The following is a 20,294-nucleotide window of genomic DNA, read 5'->3' on the forward strand; positions in this document are numbered from 1 at the left end:
ATGTTGAGATTCTATCTGGTGAGAATAAATTTATTGCCAAATTAGTTGATTTTCCATAAGATTTTTGCTATTTTATTTAGCTTTGGGTAGTTTACTTACCCAATATGGTTTGAGCCATCATATTGACAGAACTTCAGTGACTTTTTTGAATAACTTGTAGATGATGTTTAAAGTTATTTCTATGTAATTATTTTATATTATTTATTCTTCAGCCTACCTCATAGTCAAGCAGTAATTATTGTGCCATATAATAGTAGGGCTGTACTGGCATGTTCTCTCCAAATAAAAAATTGGAGGCACATAATTTGACAGAAAAACAGACTTTTTGAAATTAGAATAGTCTTGGCAAATTTGGAGCACTTGAGATCTGTATGGTTGGCCCTTTCAAACAGACTTTATCACTGGAAATGTAATTTCTGTGATATCTTGGACCATTTGCAGTGTTAGAAGTGCATGTCCTTTGCTATCAACAATAAATCACCCTTCCAATAATTGCCAATAAGTTTCTGTATGGACCTTCTTTTCATTTAATTACATAGCAAGTATAGGCTTACTCTTCATAGGTAACATGAACATTTTATTTATAAAAAAGAAAATTAATCCTTTTGGTTTAAATTCTGAATAATTTATAGAAAAAATTAACCTGTGAGATAGAAGTTTGTTTTATATTTGTAGGACCACACAGCAGAGTAGTGTTCAGCAGTTAGTGTGATTTTTCTTTATTTTCTTTTCAAATACATTGAGACATCGTAGAACTGAAGTTTGGAAAAGTTGGTGGTTTGTGGGTTTGTGTATTGGCAGCTGAATCTTTTCAACCTCTTGGTGAAATGAAGTTATTTATAACTGCTTCTCTAGAGTACTCTGTTTTATGTTGAATCCAGTTTACCGTTTGCAAAACTAAATACAGTAAAAATGATGTAACCAAGTATAAACACTTTTCAGCAGAAGAATATACATGGAACATGAATTTATTTTAAAAGGTTACTTTTTTTCTTGATTGGAAATATCTTGTGTCCCTTTGAGCTGCAGCTTTTAATTTTTGATAAGTCCTAGTTGAGAACATTTTTCATCTTGAACAAAGCCTCATCATGAACCTAAAACACAAATGCACACACTTTAATTTCTCTACTAAATTTTTCATAGGATAAAAGGCAGTCCATGGAGGATTCTAGTCTGAGGAATGTGTTCTTATTCTATTTTTAATATAAAGTTACATAGAACACATCAAGAAAGCTACTGGGTAAATAAAGTATAAAATAATTTCTGTAAAGTCATTTTTTTCTTCAAGCTTTTTCTAAGTTCAAGATTTATTTTAACTAATGCTATATAGTTATATAATTAGCTTAATTAATGATGTGGGCCATGAACTAGACACCCTACAGCAAGAAAGTTTGCTTCTGAAGTCTAAGGGAATCCTTCTCATATCATTAAGAATGAAGTCTATGTCATGACGATTGTTCTAATAACCTTGTGTGAAAGTCAAACAATGAGGAGAGGAGGGGTGACATCGCCAAAGCGTGGGTTTTGGTGATGGACGTTATCTACATGTTCACAGAGACCATATTAATAAACATTTCATTATGTCATCATCATTATGACTGTGGAAGCACTGTAGCATAGTTATACACTGTGGTTCTGGAGTTTAGAGCTCAGCTTTTGTACTCACTATCTGTACAACCTTGGATAAGTCACTTAAAACATTAATTATTCTCAGTTTTCTCCTCTTTAAAATGAGGATTAAAACCAAAACCAACCTTATAAGTTTGTGAGGTTTGAGATCATTTATGAAAAGCAGTCAGTCTAGTAGTCCACTCTTATAAATATCATAGGATATAATATTAATAATACACTCAATAAATGTCAGAAACAGTAGTAATAATAATAAATCTTGCTATTTTTCATGATCTCCTTCCCCCAATTTCCTCTTGCATCTCAGCCCATAATCTGGGATTAATAAAGTGCAAAACACACACCTACCAAAAGCTGCAAGGGATGGGATGCTGTATTGTTCCCTTTTTCTAATTGAGAAGGATCTCAGCAGTGGTATTTTTTGCCCCAAAAAGTGTGCAAGCATGCGAAGCTTCTTCCAAACTCCAAGCTGAGGTCTGGTTTGCTCTTCCTAAAGTTTTTCACTTCTGTTGTCCAAATTTCAATTCAGTATGAGAGTTAGATAAATTGGAGTTGCTGATTCCTGCCCCTAAAAGGAAAAACAACATCTTAATTGATCTTGTGTATTCACCGTAATTTTATAAGCAGAATCCCAGTGCAAGGCTAAACGAATACAGGTCACCAATCAAAGTTATTTAAAAGAATATCACTTGTGTTTTTAAAACAGTTCAGAAGGGAGATGCTTAAAACTCCTAATTTCTTCTTCCACCTCCTTACTTTCATATCAAAGTTGCTATCCCACCCTTTCCTTTCCCCAAATCTCAGTGAAAATTCCTATTATCCCAAGTCCCTATGATTCCTGTTCCTTTCCTCCCTCTTGATTTTAAATTATTATAAGGGCCAAGATTTTGTCCAATAGGAGTTCTCTCCTCAAAAAGTGGTGAAATGGGAGGCGATGAGTCAATTAAGGCATACGTCAATGAATCCACTGGCTTAGAATAGTTTATTGGGAGCAAAAGGAAACCACTGGAGCCTGGGACGCTGGAGCCTGGGTGAGTGTGAAGGGCCAGCAGTTGTCACGAAGCCACTCTGATGATGGAGTGAAGGAATTATATAGAGAGAGTGTCCACTCATAGCTATTCATAATTTTCATTTATTCTCCAGCCAGTCCCAGGCAGGGTGTTTGTGTTTAGTACTATTGCAGGGAAAACATTTTCAGGAGGAGTAGCCCTGGCTCTGTTAAGACTGGATACACTCAGAAATGATTCTCAATAAGAAGAGTTCATTTTCCTTGGTTGCACCTGGTTACACAGGTGCTTGATCTCTGTTTACAGTTCACACACACACACATTTACAAAATGAATACTTGGGATTACAGAAGAAATTAATGCTGATATTGAGAAATGAGTGACATTTTCAACAGCTATCAATGACCATGTCTTTCTTCTCCATTCCCAGTTCTGTATTTTGATTAGATCTTTACTATTGCAGCAGCTTCTGAACCAGTCTCCTTGACTCTAGCATCAATTTTCAGTCCATTTAACATTATGTTACTGGACTAATTTCCTAAAACAACTCTGATTTATGTCACTTCTCTGCTCTAAACTGTAAGTGCCTTTCCATTAGTGATTGCACATAGCATACATTCGTTTACATTCCATGACTCTCCTTAATCTGGCCCTCCTCTACCTTCCGAGCTTGCCCTCTACTCTTTAGAGCCCTCCACTCCAACCAGAATGATCTCTGTCTCCATGCCTGCTTTCTTCATGTTGTTTCTTGTGTAAGGTGTATTCATTTATTCACTTTAGGTAGCTATGTAACTGTTTTCTAAAGTGGCTGTTCTAATTTACACTCCCGTTAGTAGTATATGAGAGTTCCCATTGATCCACAAACTTTCAACAGTTGTTGAAGTTGTTTTTGTTTCAGTTTTAGCCGTTCTGGTAAATGTGTGGTCATATCTCCTGATTTTAATTTTACATTTCCCTGTTGATTAATGAAATTGAACACGTTTTCACATTTGTTGGCTATTTGGATGTTCTTTTCGTGAAATTCCTGTTCAAGTATTTTGCCTATTTCTCAACTGGGTTGTCTTTCTTAACTTTTGAGTTTTAGGAATTCCAGGTATAGTCTGAATATATGCCTTTTGCCAATTAAATATATATTACAGATATCTTTTCCTTTCTCCTGAGTTGCCTTTTGACTCTTGACCGTATCTTTTGTTCAAAAGAATTTCCTGATTTTAATATGGTTCATTTTAACTGTCTTTTCCATTACAGTGAATGTTTCTTTGTGTCCTCTTTAAGAAACCTTTACTTATTCAAACTTAATGAATATACTCTCCTATGTTATCTTTTAGAAACTTTATTATTTTGCCTTCACATTAAGACCTACAATTCACTTGAAATTGAATTCTTCTGTATGGTATGAGGAAGAGCACAAGATTCATTTTCTTTTCATATGTATATTTAGTTGGTGAAGCAAAATTAATTGAAAAGACCATAATTTCTGGAGGGCCACATTTGTTGTAATCATGTGATCTCTATCTCTGTCTTTATCTCTATCTCTAATCTCTGTCTCTGTGTCTCATCTATCTCTATCTCTGTCTACATACAGGACTCTCTATTCTAGTCCATCAATCTACTTCTTTATTCTTTCATTAATACCACACACTCTCATTCATACAGCTTTATAGTAAGCCTTGATATACAGTGGTGTATATGTCCTTTTATCTTCTTCTTTGTGCTGTTAGTCTATAAATGTTGGAATTAGCTTGCCAATTTCCACACACAAAAAAGGGTGGATTTCTGTTTGGGATTACATTGACATTTTTACGATATTGAGTTGGTTCAGTTTTCTCGTTATTCATGGTAGGAGGGTCAAGCTAACATTCCATCACCAGAAGTGAAGTCAATAAGGACCCTTTGAGTAGATGCAAAACATCTAATTAAAATAAGAGACAGGTTTGAAAGAAAAGAACAAATATTCTCTATAAAGTATTACATTTTGACCCACAGTGATATTTTAAATTTTAACAATGACAGGAGAGACTCAAAAATTAATTTTTAAAACTTCAAAGTACACGGTTAGAGAAACATTAATGTTTACTGTAATTTCTCACATGGAAAAAATTGGATAAATTTTTTACATGATTAGAAAAGTACGCTAGTTGTTGGCTTGAATGACTTGATTTTTTTTTTCCTTGTTAAAACTGATGCTAAAGAGGTGATCAGTATTGCTATTATTTTCTCTGAGTTTAATGAATACGTTGTGTTTTAAGTACCTTGTTAAGTATCATTTTCTAAATTAGCCTTGTTCAAGTAACTATATCAAAATCAAATTTCCATTATATTACTAACGAAATTGTAACAATTAGAGTTTAGTATTTTGAGGATCTGTTAATTAATATTAAAGGAAGTCAATGTTATTTACCTGTTACTTTTATAATGAATAAATGTTAAACATACACAGGGCTTTCCTTAATATGGAAGAGAAAATTTGAACAGTAGAGGGTGCAATTGTACCTTTAGTTATCTATTTTAGCCTAGAACTTAGTGTTTAAAGGCTAAGAGAATAATGTGAAGAATGTATTCTTTGCTGATGCTGTCATTATTTCTGGAAGTGTACTTAGAATAAAATGAGCCATGTAAAAGAGAAATTTAAATTTCTAAATCATATAATGCTTTGCTTAATGTACATTTAAAAAGTAACACATTCAAATTTCAATTAGGAACCATTTTCTGCTTTATAGAAAATCTACTTTCTATGGTATGTCTATATCATCTATAGCTATATCTCAATAAGACAATTTTCCTTTCATAGAGCTCAATTACTATTACTATATTACTATATTACATATATTACTATATGAACTTTTGCTTTTGGAAATTGCTGCCTCCAAATGGATTATGTATATAAATAACAGCACCATGAGATTCCCATTTTTTTTAGGAGAAAATATAAATAAGAAATACAAGAGATAAATGATGCAATGCCAAGATAGTTCTTATGTTTAAATAGTGATTAGCTCTTAGATTTTTTTGAAGATTTAGAAGTTGCAGGCAGGGGCAAATCAGCAACTCAGATTTGCATTTAGACACTAAGGCAGCATTATACTATTCCAGTCAGAAGTTTCTTTTATGAAGATTTGTGGGTTTGTGTGTGCATAGCTTTGAATCTTTATCCCCAAATTTGACTCTCTTCCAAAGAGAGATATCTCTTTTTATTATTTTTTTAATAGCAAAAGTTTGAGCTTAGTTTTTTATAAGTTTGACAAAATTTACTTTTTTCACAAAGCCCATGTTCAAGTGCAATAAATTTGAAGAACTTAGAAAACCTTCTTGTTGACTGTTTGAAATTACAAAAAGTAATTCTGGGAAGCGGATGTGGCTCAAGTGATAGAGCTTCCACCTACCATATGGGAAGACCTGGGTTCAATCCCTGGAGCCTCCTTGTGAAAAAGAAGAAGAAAAAGCATGCCTGCGCAGCGAGCCAGTGCCTGCATGGTGAGCGCAAATGCTCGCATGGTGAGCCAGTGCCTGCACGAGTGCTGGCATGGTGAACCAGTGCCTGGGCAAGTGAGTCATGCAGCAAGATGATGACACATCAAAAAGTGAGCCAAGGCAGAAACCAGGAACTGAGGTGGTGCAATTGACTGGGAACCTCTCTCCACACCAGGTTTCTCCAGGATCGAATCCTGGTGAATCCTAGAGAAGAGAAAGTAATAAGAGAAGACAACAGAGACAACAAAAAAGAAGGGCAGGAGGAGGGGAAGGGGGAATAGTAATAAAATGAATTTTTTAAAAAAGTAATTCTGAGAAATATTGCTTTTTTTGGTACTAACAAACTATATACCACATCTCTTGACTGACTTGTACAGCTGTTTAATGTAGTATTGTGACTTTAGTTTATTTCTAATACCCACAGGTTAGCACTAAAGTGTTCAGATTATGGTACTAAGTTTACAATTTTGTTTGAATACCCTACTCTAACACTTTACAGAAAGAACAAGAAAGAGAAGAAGAGGGGGAATGAAAGGGTATTTCTACTTCAGAAGTTAAGTTAGTGAATTAAAATGTACTTTTTGAAATAAATTTGCTTCTTAAACTTTCTTTTAATCTGAATTTACAAAACTATTGCAAATGAGGTGGCCCAGGTTTGGGCACGAATATTAATTGATAATTTCTGAAGAAACTTATTAGATGACTTAATAGGAAGCATCTTCTTTCAAAATATTAAATAATAGGGTAATTTTCTGAAAGACTTGTGTAGTAGGAAGGACTCATAACAAGGCTGACTCTGAATAAACTGACCTGCTTTTTTGAAGGAGTAGTTGGAATTCCTAAAGAAACAAAAAGAAAGAAATTGCAGAATTACTGATGCTATAGATGCTGCAAGTGGTATATAAAAAAAGCACCTAAACTTGAGGACAATATATTATAAATCTAGAAATAAGAAAGACCCTGAGATTATGGTGACTTAAAGCTGCATCAAGAGTGTTGCTTGTTTAGTTGTAATTTGAAAAAGGGTTGGGTATGAAGAAATACTATTTCCTAGAAAAATTTCAAGATACGGGGGGGAAACATGGCTATCATGGGCCTTAAGCAGACAAATTATGTTGTTCAAAGTGTAAGGTCTATTTTTTCTGTAGGATAAAATTATATTTTAAAGTAGGCCTCTAATATATTTCATTTATTTTGCACAGAAAGGACAAGGAGAATTGTAGAGCTAAAGTATCACATTTCAGAAAAGTCACCATATCATATTTTCCATGCCACCTGTTGTGTTATAAAGAAATTCATTACCTATATTCACTCAAACTCCAAACATGTGCACTTATATATTTTTTCCAGGCCACATTTGACTCTAACATTTTAGCCTCAAAAATTTTATCTAAGGTGACTGTTTTAAGTGGTTACCTGTCCAGGGGCAAGAGATATCACAAATCTTTCCAGGATGAATATATAAAATTAGTGCTATTTAAAATCCAGACAAACATGTGACTTGGAGACTCCCTGATTGGCATCTAGGATATAAGGCTGCTGCCCCTCCAGGGTAGTCATACTGAGGTTTCTAAGGCTTAAGATGTATGTATTTCTGAATGACAGCCAGGTAAAGGCTGTGAACTCTGAAGCTCCTCTTCATATTGCACATAGAGCTATTTCTTTTCAGCTTGTTGAATTGATCTCTTGATGGTGCAAAGGACAATTTTTATGTCATTTATTGATGATCATGTGTGGTAGATACTATATAAATATTCCTACCTTCATTTATAATGCATTCAATAAATACTTAGTGAGTGGCTATTGTAGTAGGTGTTGGTAAACAAAATAGACATAGTCCCTTGCTTTCTTGGAGCTTACAGTCTAATGGGAAAGGTAGCTTTTTAACAAGTATCCTTGAAAATAAATACATACCTATAAACTGTGGTAAGTACTATAATAAGTACTATAATAAGGGAAATAAGGGGAGATTGAGAAGGCTTATCAGGAGAAATATTATTTAAGGGGAGAATTGAAGGAGTTAATGACTTGAAAAATGGGAGGAGGTGATGGGGTAACAATGTGTTTGGGGTTGAGGGTAGTGAAAGGGGTTAGGAGAAATGCTTCACAGGTAGAAAGACAATCAAGAGGGGAAAGTTCTGAAATGTTTAAATTACTTGGTGCCTGAAAATTTTAAAGAACTGAAAGGTCAGTATAATACATATGTAATTCAGTATTAATAAGTTGCTCTCCAATTTTGGTACCATTTTAATTATCCCTGGGACATTTTCCCAATCTGGACAATAATCCCGTGCCTCAGCCTAATTTTAAAACAGGAAATGTGATTTTGGGCCAAATGCAATGTTAGTCCTTCCTGGAGGCACCAATTTGTCGTATGTTCATGGTTTTTCGGTCATGTCATTTGGCTGTGGTCATGGACTGGGTAGATTGTCATTTTAAGGCAGAGAGTCTGGTGAGACCAGAACTGTGTGTTCTTGTCCCTGATACTGCTGTATATGTAGATGCTGGTGAGGAATTTCACAAATGGGAATGATGCTTGGAGTTTTTAATAAATTTTCTAATAAACCTTGAAAAAATTGTCATGAATTCTCAGGTTCAACACCTAAAATAATAGACTAAAGAAAGTATAGTTATTTAGATCAACTGTGTATATTCACTATATATTTATTTTGAAGATTCATAATGCATATTGGAAAATTAAAGGTTCTGAGAAATAATGCAGAAAGAAATCTGTTTTATTGAATTTGTCATAGTATACACTTTGATGTGTAGAGCTCTGAATTTGAGTCATTCAGCTGCTGACAAAGCTGTTCTTTGACCATTGGGTTTAGCTATTGTACCATCTGTTACCATATGCTTTTCTTGGTTATTTGTATTTTTGTCATCAATTCTATATCAGTTATTATAGTTTCTCACAACTGGATATTCCCTGATTCCAGGATTTGAAAATTAGGTAATGTGTTAACAATTGCTTTGTAGATACATGAGGGTTCAAATAAACATAAGCTTAGACTATTAAAATACAAAATTATTTTAGGGAAAATAAAAACTTTAAACACTGTTTCTCAATGCATTTAGCAATATATTCTTACTGTCTCATATTTTGATATTTTTTTGCAAAAATTTTATAGACTATCCCTTTAGAAAATATTAAATGAAGAAACTCAGCTTTTCTCATATTATCAATTTATTATTCTGTAAAAATATGGAGTTGTCTAAGACCAACCCCATGCTTGATGTTATATTAGGTAAGTTTTAGTTCTGTGACTGGTGAGAGAATGCTTCTTGATAGAGGATCTGACTGGAAGCAAGAAAGTGAAAAGTGATTTTCACTAAGTTCTCTCCACTTCTAATGTCAGTAATTGCTTGCATTCCACTGATAAACATTTTGATGATTTCCCTGTCATGCTTTCCACTTAAAATTAGTAGGCGACATAGATGCTTTTCTAAGTAATACTATATTCTATAGAAAATAGATATTCCATAAAATGTTCAAAATTACCTCTGATCTTGAGTAAACACATTGTTATGTAATGCAGGACTCAAGGAAGACACAGAATATTTTATGCTGATATCAAATAGGTTAAAAAGTCCCTATTTTATTTTTATTATGTTGGGTATTGAAGTCTATTATAAAGATGTTTACACATATATCTTTGTTTAAATCTTGACCACTAGTATTAAAAGTTTTCTCACCTAACAGATTAAATGCCTATGTTTCAAATAACGGATTTAAAAAAAAAAATTCAGTCTATTTCTGGATTCCATCCAGACCAGGACAAAAGTACTGCATATTTTCTAAACATATGCATTAGGCAGGGTTACTGATTATTTTGTACTTGGTTACCAATTCATTGCAAATATATGCCTTATGCATGGACTCCAAATAGGGGCATCTATCCTTTTTTCACCATATCTTGGCTCTGGAATTAAATCCATTTGACTTATCAGTCCTCTGCTTCATTTGCTTGTTATTAGAAAGGTAAATTTCTGGGTTTCATTCCCATAATAATAGTATAAAATTACAATACCAAGAGTTTTCTTGATTTCTAAGTTTCTCTTGCATAATAGTCTAAAATTACAATATCAAGAGTTTTCTTAATTTGAAGTTAGGAAATAATTACTAGTCGATTAAAACCATGCACGTGAAGATCTCAGTTTTCTCTAAGATTTTTTTTTGTCTGCAATCTCCTCCATCCTCCTTTTCCGACAAATCCTTAACATTCTCACAATATAAACCGATTTCTTGTCATCTTTCTTTTGCCCATTTCAGTCATTTTACTTATGGGAATTCAATTCACCCAACCTTCTATTTTTTTTTAATTTTTCTTACATCTTCAGTACTTTCCCAGTGTACTAAGATGAGTGTATTAACTAGCAAAATTTAGATTTTCTTTACTTTAAATTTTGGTTACAAAACATATGAGAGGAAAATAGTCAAGGAAAATATATCAGCCGTTAAATGCTACTAAAATCAAAGTAACAACAAAAAAAAGAAAAATCATTGACTCCAGAGCTGTTCTTTAAACACCACATGATATCAAAACCCATTTTCGAAAGCATGATTACTTCTGCAAATATTTTAAAATATTTTGTGGAGCATACTGATGCATTTACTTAGGGAATGTTGTGCGTTTGATTTTGCAAAAGAATCACTAAAATGGAACTGAGAAGCTGTAAGTTATTAATCAAAAAGGGGAGATTTGTTAAATGTACATGCATATAGTCACTGGACTTAAAATGCAGTAAAATGGTATTTTTGTGAATATAGCATTTTAAATTTCATTTTATGCATTTTTGAAGTTTCCTCTTATGAAAAAAATACAGACCATTTAATTTTTTTTAATTCTGAAAACTGTTTACTTTGGTTATTCGAAATGGACAGCTTACAAATCAATGTTTTCTTTTTGTTATAGAGTCCATGGACTTTCATGAGTACTAGTTTAGGCTGAGTCCCAATAATAATTTACTATCATTTTTAGCTGAGGAATATAAGAATTCATTTCAACTAATATTAGGCATGACACTAATTTGGTATTACAGTGTAAGTACATTAGCAATTATGGTACAGTACTCTATTACTTTCCAAATCTCTGTAGAAAGCTTTTCATCATTAATGGTTTACTTATTTATTTTTCTTTTTCAGGCAGACCTTATCATTCAGTAGTATGATTACATAACAGCTTGGTCATTCAAATTTTTGTTGATGTCCTTTTAAGTATGTATTAGTGATGGCCAAATCTATTCACCAAACACAGCTATAAGTAATAATCTAATTCTAAAGGAATTAAATGAATTGCCATACTTAGTCCATAGGAAGCCAACCTATATAAACACTAACCTAAAAAGAGAGCCTAGACTCCTTGACTAATTTATCAAAGTGTAATTAAAGTTCTATTATGCGACTCACCCTGGTTATAGTCCAATAATAATTCCTTGTGTATTATTATGCATTGAAATACGATAACTGTTTTCTTAAACCATATTCACACAAACATATGTATAACTGGATTTGTGATGTGCCTGAAATAATACATATTTTCTTTTTTTTTTAAGATTTATTTATTTATTTAATCCCCTCCCCCCCGGTTGTCTGTTCTCTGTTCTCTGTGTCTATTTGCTGCATCTTGTTTCTTTGTCAGCTTCTGTTGTTGTTAGCCGCAGGGGAAGTGTGGGCAGCGCCATTCCTGGGCAGGCTGCACTTTCTTCCCCGCTGGGCGGCTCTCCTTACGGGGCGCACTCCTTGCACGTGGGGCTCCCCTACGCGGGGGACACCCCTTCGTGGCAGGGCACTCCTTGAGTGGCACAGCACTCCTTGCGCGCATCAGCACTGCGCATGGCCAGCTCCACACGGGTCAAGGAGGCCCAGGGTTTGAACCGCGGACCTCCCACGTGGTAGACAGACGCCCTAACCACTGGGCCAAGTCCGTTTACCTATATTTTCATCATTGATCTTCTTTGGTTTTACTTTTTCATCAGTAACTTTGAAAGCAAAAATGGAACATATTTATAAAATAGAGGGTCTCAACAAGGCTGAATTAAATAGGGAGACCAACCATTCTGATTTACCCAGGACGTTTAGTTTTAAAACTAGGACAGTTCCAGGAAACTTTAGTTGGTCACCCAAAACCAGGTTGCAAACAGAACTTGAGTGAAGACAGTTTTGGGGAAAGGAACTTTTAAATATCATATTCTTGCTTTTTCAGAATTTTCCAAATTTCTCCTCGTCACCCAACCCCAAAGCCAGGATAATTAGTTCCGTGGATACTCCTATTTTCCCTCCAAAACCAAAACAGAGCAACAACATAGAGAAGTCTTGTAGGAGACAATAAGAGGCAGTATTACCAGTTTGAGATCTGTGTGGAATGGTCTGGATTCGAATCCAAGCTCTGCTGGATTCATTAGGTGGCTGAATTTGTGCCTCAGTTTTCTCAGCTATAAATGGAAATAATAATAATAATACCACCTCATAGGTTGCATAAACTGTGCCTGTCATGCATTACACTTTCAAAGAAGTTAGTTATTTTTCTTATGATCTCTATTATGATTAGCCGCTTAGAACAAGGAATACTTGTTGCTTCTAGAAATCTTCTGCAAGGGGTAGCTATGATTAGCAGCTTAGAACAAGGAATACTTGTTGCTTCTAGAAATCTTCTGCAAGGGGTAGCTTTCATCACTGAAAAAGCCCAACTAGTTGTTTGTTCCCCCCACCCACAGTTCAAGATATATACATGAAGGAAGTAGATGTGACTCAAGCAACTGAGCTCCTTCCTATCACATGGGAGGTCCCAGTTTTGGTTCCTGGTGCCTCCTGGAGAAGATGAGCAAGACAGAGAGCTGGCACAATGGGCAGGCATAGCAACCTGATGCAACAAGATGATGCAACAAAGAGACACAAAGAGGAAAGACAATGAGAGACACAATAAACCAGGGAGCTGAGGTAGCTCAAGCAATTGAGTGCCTCTCTCCCACATGGAGGTTCCAGGTTTGGTTCCAGGTTCCTCCTAAAGAGAAGATGAGTAGACACAGAGAGCACACAAAAATGGACAGATAGAGCAGATGGCGAGCGCAAACAATGAGAAGGGGGGAGTAAATAAATAAAATAAAACTTAAAAAAAGAGATATATACAAGAAATGGCCAAAGTACAAATTTAGTACTCTTTCAGGGAATGTAGAATGGACAAGTAGATGATACAATTATCATAGTTCTTTTGAGGCTAATTATGTTTTTAGTGAAGGATGCTAAATTCTACAGACTTTACTTTTTAAAATAATATTGTGGTAAAGTTGCTTTATTGAATGTCTCCTTAAATTATTTTGAGATTCCATTAAGGAAGCCTGTTAATATTTATTCTCAATCATGAGCACTGGGTACAAAATTGAAATGCATATTGGAGTTTAATATGCCACAATTTGGTCTGGCTACTGGAAGCATTTTGCTTCCATTAAAGCTGTTACTGCTATGGAATTTTAGAGTGTGAACACCATTCTTTCAAACTTGTTTTATTCTGTTAGCAGCTAACATCAAAGGCCTCATCACACATAGGCAGAGGATGAGAGCTTGGTTCATGCTATTCCATTCCAGATTTGTGGTAGCTACTTTCTAATGAGCAGAAAGTAGACCTGTGCATGATCTTTCATCTTGTAATTTAGTCAAATAAGACTACTAGTAGAGATTTTATGGTAAAATTGATCTTTGTTAAAATGTAACTGCAGGACCTTGATTTATTATGTGGAATTATTTCCAGAATTTGCCAAGTACAATGCTAAAGATGTTTAAGAAAATATTGGAATTGCTCAAAATACTGAGATGGAACCCAGATTCCTCAAGATCTAAATAATCGGTCAAGAATATCAGTGAAAAACTTACTTAAAATATTTATTTTGGATTCAAGAATCAAAGACAAACCTAGAATTTGGATGTTGCACATAATATTATCAAATATTTAAGGGAAATTTATATTATTTTTCTTAATGTAGGCTAATCATAACGAATATATTCTACATTTTGAATGCTTTTTAAAGTGTAAGTCAATTGTGATAGTCTTGTATCTTAGTCATTTACTTTCTTTGTGGTTGTTACAACAGATTCTTGATGCTTAATATTGACTTCATTGTGGACTATATTTTATATTACAGGTAATCCTCTTAACATGAAAATATAACGTAGATAAATCCTGCGGTCATGTGTAGATATGCTAGCTTGAATAATGAAAAGTATTTACACAATCCAATTTTTAAAATCTTCTTTTGAAAATACCTGAAGTTTTTGATTGCAGTGATACTTTTTATTTTTCTTTATATAATGTAACAGTCTTTCTACAAATGAGGAAGAACCTTCTCCACTCTGTGCTTCTTAGAGGCATTAGGTAACCCTTATTGAAGCTTCACACGAACCCTGCTTAGCACTTGTCTAATCGATGTCTTCTAAACATTCCTTTGTAATATATATTTAGACATAAACTCCTGACCTCATCGACCCTTATAATAGATCTATAGGAAGCAGTCATTTAGTTTTAAATAGTTTTGCCATGGAATTAAAGAATTCTCATAGGTTAAATACAATAGAAATTTGGCCTTTTTTTTTCTGGGAGAATAAAACAATAGTAATTCAGAACTATTATTACTGATGTCAGTAATTATAAGTTATCATGTTTTGTTTATTACAAATAAAAATGTTTTGGAATTATCCACTTTGTATATTATATTCTGAAATAAATGCACTTCCCACAGTGTCTGTGTTAAAAAGCAGAAAAATTAATTATCTAATGTCATCTGCACTGAGAGAATTAGGTCATAATCTGTATAGAACAGTATTTAGGATTTTATAACCTTTGTCATATACACTTCTAATTGCAAACATATTTTAAACCAAAAATATTCGTCAACATACCATTGACTGTTTTCTCCTTTCTCTTTCTCATTTTTTTTAAAGTTGTGTATTCAAAAGTGAAAGTGAGCAAGGTTTTTGAGATTCATATTTCTGTCCTGCACTAAATTTAGATTTGAGTGAATAGTTTTGGTTTGCAATTCAGTTTTAGTTTAGTTTTTATGTACTTTGTTTTACTGTTAAGGCATGGTCAAATAAAGTTTTGAGGAGGATAACATTGGGTGCCCCAGAGAGAGTAATTAAAGGGTTAGTAAAGATGCTATAAAATTGGATGAGTTGGTTAAGATTTAGGTAAATATTAGGAATTTAGGTAGATATTAGGTAAATATTTGGAGATTCCCAGCATGGATTCCCATGATGGGAGAATTACCCTTGGACAAACGGTCCTAATTGTTATCATTTTAGGATATATTGAGCAGGTCAGGACGGGGTTGGAGTGGGTTGGAGGTGGTGGGGTGGCTCATTTATTTGCACAAATCACTTTAGCCCTTCTAGACTCTTCTTCCCTTTACTCTATGATTTTCCTTCAAATTTTGTGCAAGAGTTTCTTCCTTGGCATTCAAGTGCAAAGATCCAGTCCTAACACCTTGGTTGGCACAGAAGTATTGTGTTGAAGGATATGGCTCAATTTCTGGATGAACTTTTTGGAATCAACAATGATTTTTAACCCCCACGTATTCAGCAAATGGAAGAAACAAGGTTCATCAAAAAAAGATTCCATAGACACTAGCTCAACTGGGAGGGACAGTGGAGAAGCTGAGTGGCCCTTTGGGGCCCAAATTCTTTTTGGCCTTTGCCCTAAAATTATTTCATAAATCTGAGTTTAGAAGGGGAGCAGAAAGGGGAGTAATCAGCAGAAGCAGGCAGAGTGGCAACGCTTGGTGAAAAAAATAAAATAAAATCAAACACACCCACCATCCCCATCTCCAAAGGCCCCTGAATGTAAGAGGGAATCCCTCTCAGGCACCTCCTGGATCTTCTCTTAAAGAGGCAAGTTTCTTTTCAAGCGTTAGCCACCTGTGTGAAGAGCTCCCAGAGGAAAAGCTGGCGTGGGGGAAGCGAGCGTTCTGCCACACAGCTCCCGAGGCTTTCTTGGTGAGGCTGGCAGTCAAAATACCTCCAGACCTCGGCGCCTTTAGAATTCACAGTCCGCGCTGCTCTCCGATGTCGACAGGATCTTAGTCCAATGCCCTCAAGTCTGGCACGCTTTGGAGCCGGCTGACGCCTCCGCAGTTTGCCTGGGGTCCTTCCCATCCTCTCTGTCGCACCTCCCCACCCCTCAAAGAAGTGCTCCAGCCTCGCTCCGCCTGCACATCCCCCAGTGCGCCCCAGAGGTTTATCAGGCTTTCCGCACGCATCGGCGGTTTCCTTTGGCGCCTGGCGCCAGTGACCCGGGTAGACCAGCCGCTGCCTTGGAGTAGCCGCCTCGCCGCCCTCCCTTTTAAACCCCCTTCTTCCGCCTTCCCTGCCACCGAGCCTCTCGGCTTTCCCCCCGGCGACGCGGCGCCCACTCGGTTTCAGGTTTAATCCCTGGTTGGACCTGCTGTTTTGCTCATCCCCACGTTCAGCCTCTCTGTAAGCCTAGAGAAGTAGAATCCGCACACAAACTCTCGGTGGCTGGAGCAGCGGACTGGGCATGCTCAGAAGCCAGGGCTGGCTTTGGTCTCAAGTAGGAAGCTTTTGCACTCGGGAGGCAGCGGCGACTTTGGGGAAAGTTGATCGGAGAGGGGAGGAAGCCCCGAGACGCGGAGCAGCGGCAGGAAGGAGCCCCCGGCAGCCCCGAGGAGCATGGGCACCCTGCGAGATTTACAGTACGCGCTCCAGGAGAAGATCGAGGAGCTGAGGCAGCGGGATGCTCTCATCGACGAGCTGGAGCTAGAGTTGGATCAGAAGGACGAACTGATCCAGAAGCTGCAGAACGAACTGGACAAGTACCGCTCGGTGATCCGGCCGGCCACCCAGCAGGCGCAGAAGCAGAGCGCGAGCACCTTGCAGGGCGAGCCGCGCACCAAGCGGCAGGCGATCTCCGCCGAGCCCACCGCGTTCGACATCCAGGATCTCAGCCATGTGACCCTGCCCTTCTACCCCAAGAGCCCACAGTAAGCAGGCGTTACGCGCCGGGTCCAGGTGGCGCCCTGTCGGTGGGGAGCTGCGGGTCTCTGTGATGTCTGTCGGCCCCCGCCCCTCCCGCTTGCCATGTCTGTCCTCATCCTCAGAAATGTTTCATTTTAATGGGCACTTCTTGCGGGGCTGTGCACATTTCTCAGAGCCAGACCCACTGCACATACGCTGCCTTCGTGCCTTTGTCATTTATCAAGGTATATTTTAAATATATCTATACTTATACATTTTTATATGCCACCTACTGTACATGGAGTTTGAACGCGCCCCAGGTGTTTGTCCGTCCGTGTGTGTGCCTGCGTGTGCGACTGAATGTGAGAGGAGAAAAAAAAGCCCCGTCTCCCAAATGCCCTGGCAAACCTGCCCATCCGGAAAATCCTAAATGCAGGCTCGTCAGACTTGAAATGAAATGCGTCTGATGTCAACATTACTTTCTATGCTTTTGTGGCTCTCTCTGATTTCTCTACATGCTGGCGATTCTCGCTGGCATCTTTCAAACCTGATGTTCTGCCTCATCAAAGTGTTTTTAAAAAGCAAATACGCATATGCAAGGGGTGATTTCTTGATTTCCTGAACTAGATGACACCCACAATCCATAAATGGAAACCTAATCTATTCCTTAAAACATTTTTTTTTCATAATATCTGAGAGAATATTGCTTAGTTTTCCTTTGCATAATGTCACTAATGGAGCGCCTTCATCCCCCAAGAGGGCTGCATTTTTCCCAGGGTCAAATACAGATGAGAAAACTTACCTTTATTTTACAATGTGTCCACACTGTTTGCCTTAGTCCTTGCAGCAAATGCTACCCCCCTGGTATTGTTCTGGCATTTTGGAGAACTGTGTGCCTCTGCTGTCAGTCTGCCCCAAAACTTGAGTGAGAAAATTGAATGAAACTTGTTATACAACAATCAACTCAGAATCCATATTGAGAGTAAAGCAGCAGGAACATGAGGTTAACATAAATTGAGGGAAGGCACCCGAACGAATGCTAGTTTTAATGAACAGATAGTGACACAACTTAAAAAAAAACACAGAAAACAATTTTTCTACTCTATGCTAACTACATCACACTGGCTGGATGACACGTGTTACATAATAATACAGGGTCCCTTGAGACCCTTCATTTCATAAACACAAATAAGACAAGGAGAAAAAGTAAACATTTGATTAGCCCCCACTGGTATTTATTGGATTTGGGGAGGTTATGAGTATGTAACAATCACACTTTTGAAAACTTGGAGTTGTACCTATATGTGTTGGTTCCCATGCAACATTTGCTGTCCTTACACAGCCTCAGCTTAAGGAGTAGTTTGTATTCTTGAGGGAGTGGGAAGAGGCACTAAGGATTAAACCTTTTTGAGATTTTGACCTGACCAAGTTACCCTAATAGTTCAGCAGCCTTACAGCTGCTTTAAAAACCCGAGTAATGTGAAGTCACTTCAACTTTCTCTGGTAAATTAATTTGCAGTCCTGACATGCTTGCCTGTTTTAGCTAACGAGGTACATGGCCATCTCTCCTGGGCCAAGTTTTGCATAATGAAAAAATAACTCAAAGACAGCTCTCTGCATCTTTAAACATTCCGTGGGATCTCCTTTTAGTATCTGCAAGGCTTTGGACTAACACAGAGCAAACTTTGCTTTTATAAAAAAAAGAGCAATTTAATAGGTTTTATAATGAAGTCTGATTAAGTCAGTTGATAACTCCAGTTAAACGCGTTTCTCTCATAGAAGAACTTCTAGGCAGTGGGGAATGAACTGTAGAATGAAGTTAAGTTTAGAAATGCCTGACGTGTAGAACTGGATTTTTAAAAAGTCCATTGTGGAAAATGAAATTAGCATGGCAGATAATTTATAGTATTCCATTATAATAAACATTTTATCTGATGAACAATGATGTGCCTTTTAATATTTTAATAACTTGTGTTTTAAATAAGTCAGCCATGAAGATATCACCATAATCGTTTTGGTGATTCTGAAGGATTGTATTGAAGAAAATGATAGAATATCTTCTAAGCTTAAATAATTTTGGGAAAACATCTGTTCTTTTTTTCACACTTCCATAAGGAAAACTAGAATAAAATTGGCTTAAGTGGTAGAGTGTATCTTTCTTAGGGGAAAAGAAATATAATGAATGCAAAAATGATTATAGTTTATGCCATTTGAATGGCTGTGCAAAAAAGCACCAGAAAGAATTAAGAAAGTTTGCCAAACTGAAGACCTGTTTGTGTTTCAGTTTATTTCACTATGAAAATTTGATTATACATATTTGGCTGGCAACAAGTATTTATGTCTTTATATTTCATCTTTAGTGCAATTTAAATTTGTTCATCTTTCTTAAACTTACACAGTTTATTAATGTGAGTTTCAGTTAAAATGAAACCATCTAGATAGCCCAGAATTGATTTCAACTTTACATTCATGTTAGTTTTCTATTCTCTTTCTAGATGTAGATAACTGCCTGGCAAACGTCTATTCAATTATCTGTGATATGCATATCTGCTTGCCTAGTCTTTGCATACTGAGGTTGCCTTTTAGTACAATTTAAAAAGCTTTCTGACTTTAGTGACTTCTGACCACTTAAAAGTAGCGTGATGTGTAAAAGACCTGGTTAAATTAAATTAAGTTAGCATTTTTTGGTTTGGAATTTTCCCTTTGAGCTGGGAATTGGATGGAATGTCTGTGAGTTTTCAGCACAGAGCCAAGGCACTCTTGCTGCACGTGGGATTTGGGTACAGTGGTTTTGTTTGTCTTTTTTACATCCTTCTGATGTTATGAATGTGATTTAGAAAATTCAAATCTATATAAAAATAACTAGTTGAGAATGTAGAATTACTATACTGTGTTTTGAAATAAATTGAGCAACTAAACCCTTAAAAATGAAAAAAATATCTCTTATAAGAAACCAGTTAGCCTGTTGGTTGTATATATAGAACCATTTCTTTAGACTTTATTATTTTATTTCATGTCATTTCATTCCCGCACATTGACTCTATAATAGATTACAGTGTTCATCCTCTGGCATTTTGAGCTAAACTCTTTACCTATTGCAAATAGTGCCAAATCCTTTCCATTTTGCTGTCACAGGATTCCATGTCATTTCAGTTAGATTGTATAGACTTGAGTTCCAATAAAAAGTTGCTAGTGTCTCTGAATTTTGTTATGATGTTGGTTTT

The 20,294-nt window shown here is 36.3% G+C and overlaps 1 protein-coding gene across 2 annotated transcripts in view; it reads left to right on the top strand.

Moving 5' to 3' along the window:
• Positions 1–20,294, top strand: part of PRKG1 (protein kinase cGMP-dependent 1) — a 1,391,770-nt gene that overhangs the window by 77,221 nt on the left and 1,294,255 nt on the right. Inside the window, exon 1 of one of the 2 annotated variants that reach the window (XM_058298872.1) lies at positions 15,982–17,096. The exons of the other annotated variant lie outside the window; for it this stretch is intronic. Coding sequence (XP_058154855.1) covers positions 16,786–17,096 — 311 coding nt within the window. The 5' untranslated portion in view covers positions 15,982–16,785. Of the gene's footprint in view, positions 1–15,981; positions 17,097–20,294 lie in introns of those variants that run through there. 2 annotated transcript variants of the gene reach the window in all.

The sequence above is a fragment of the Dasypus novemcinctus genome, chromosome 6, assembly GCF_030445035.2.
Source record: "Dasypus novemcinctus isolate mDasNov1 chromosome 6, mDasNov1.1.hap2, whole genome shotgun sequence".
In the NCBI taxonomy this organism is placed as follows: Eukaryota; Metazoa; Chordata; class Mammalia; order Cingulata; family Dasypodidae; genus Dasypus; species Dasypus novemcinctus.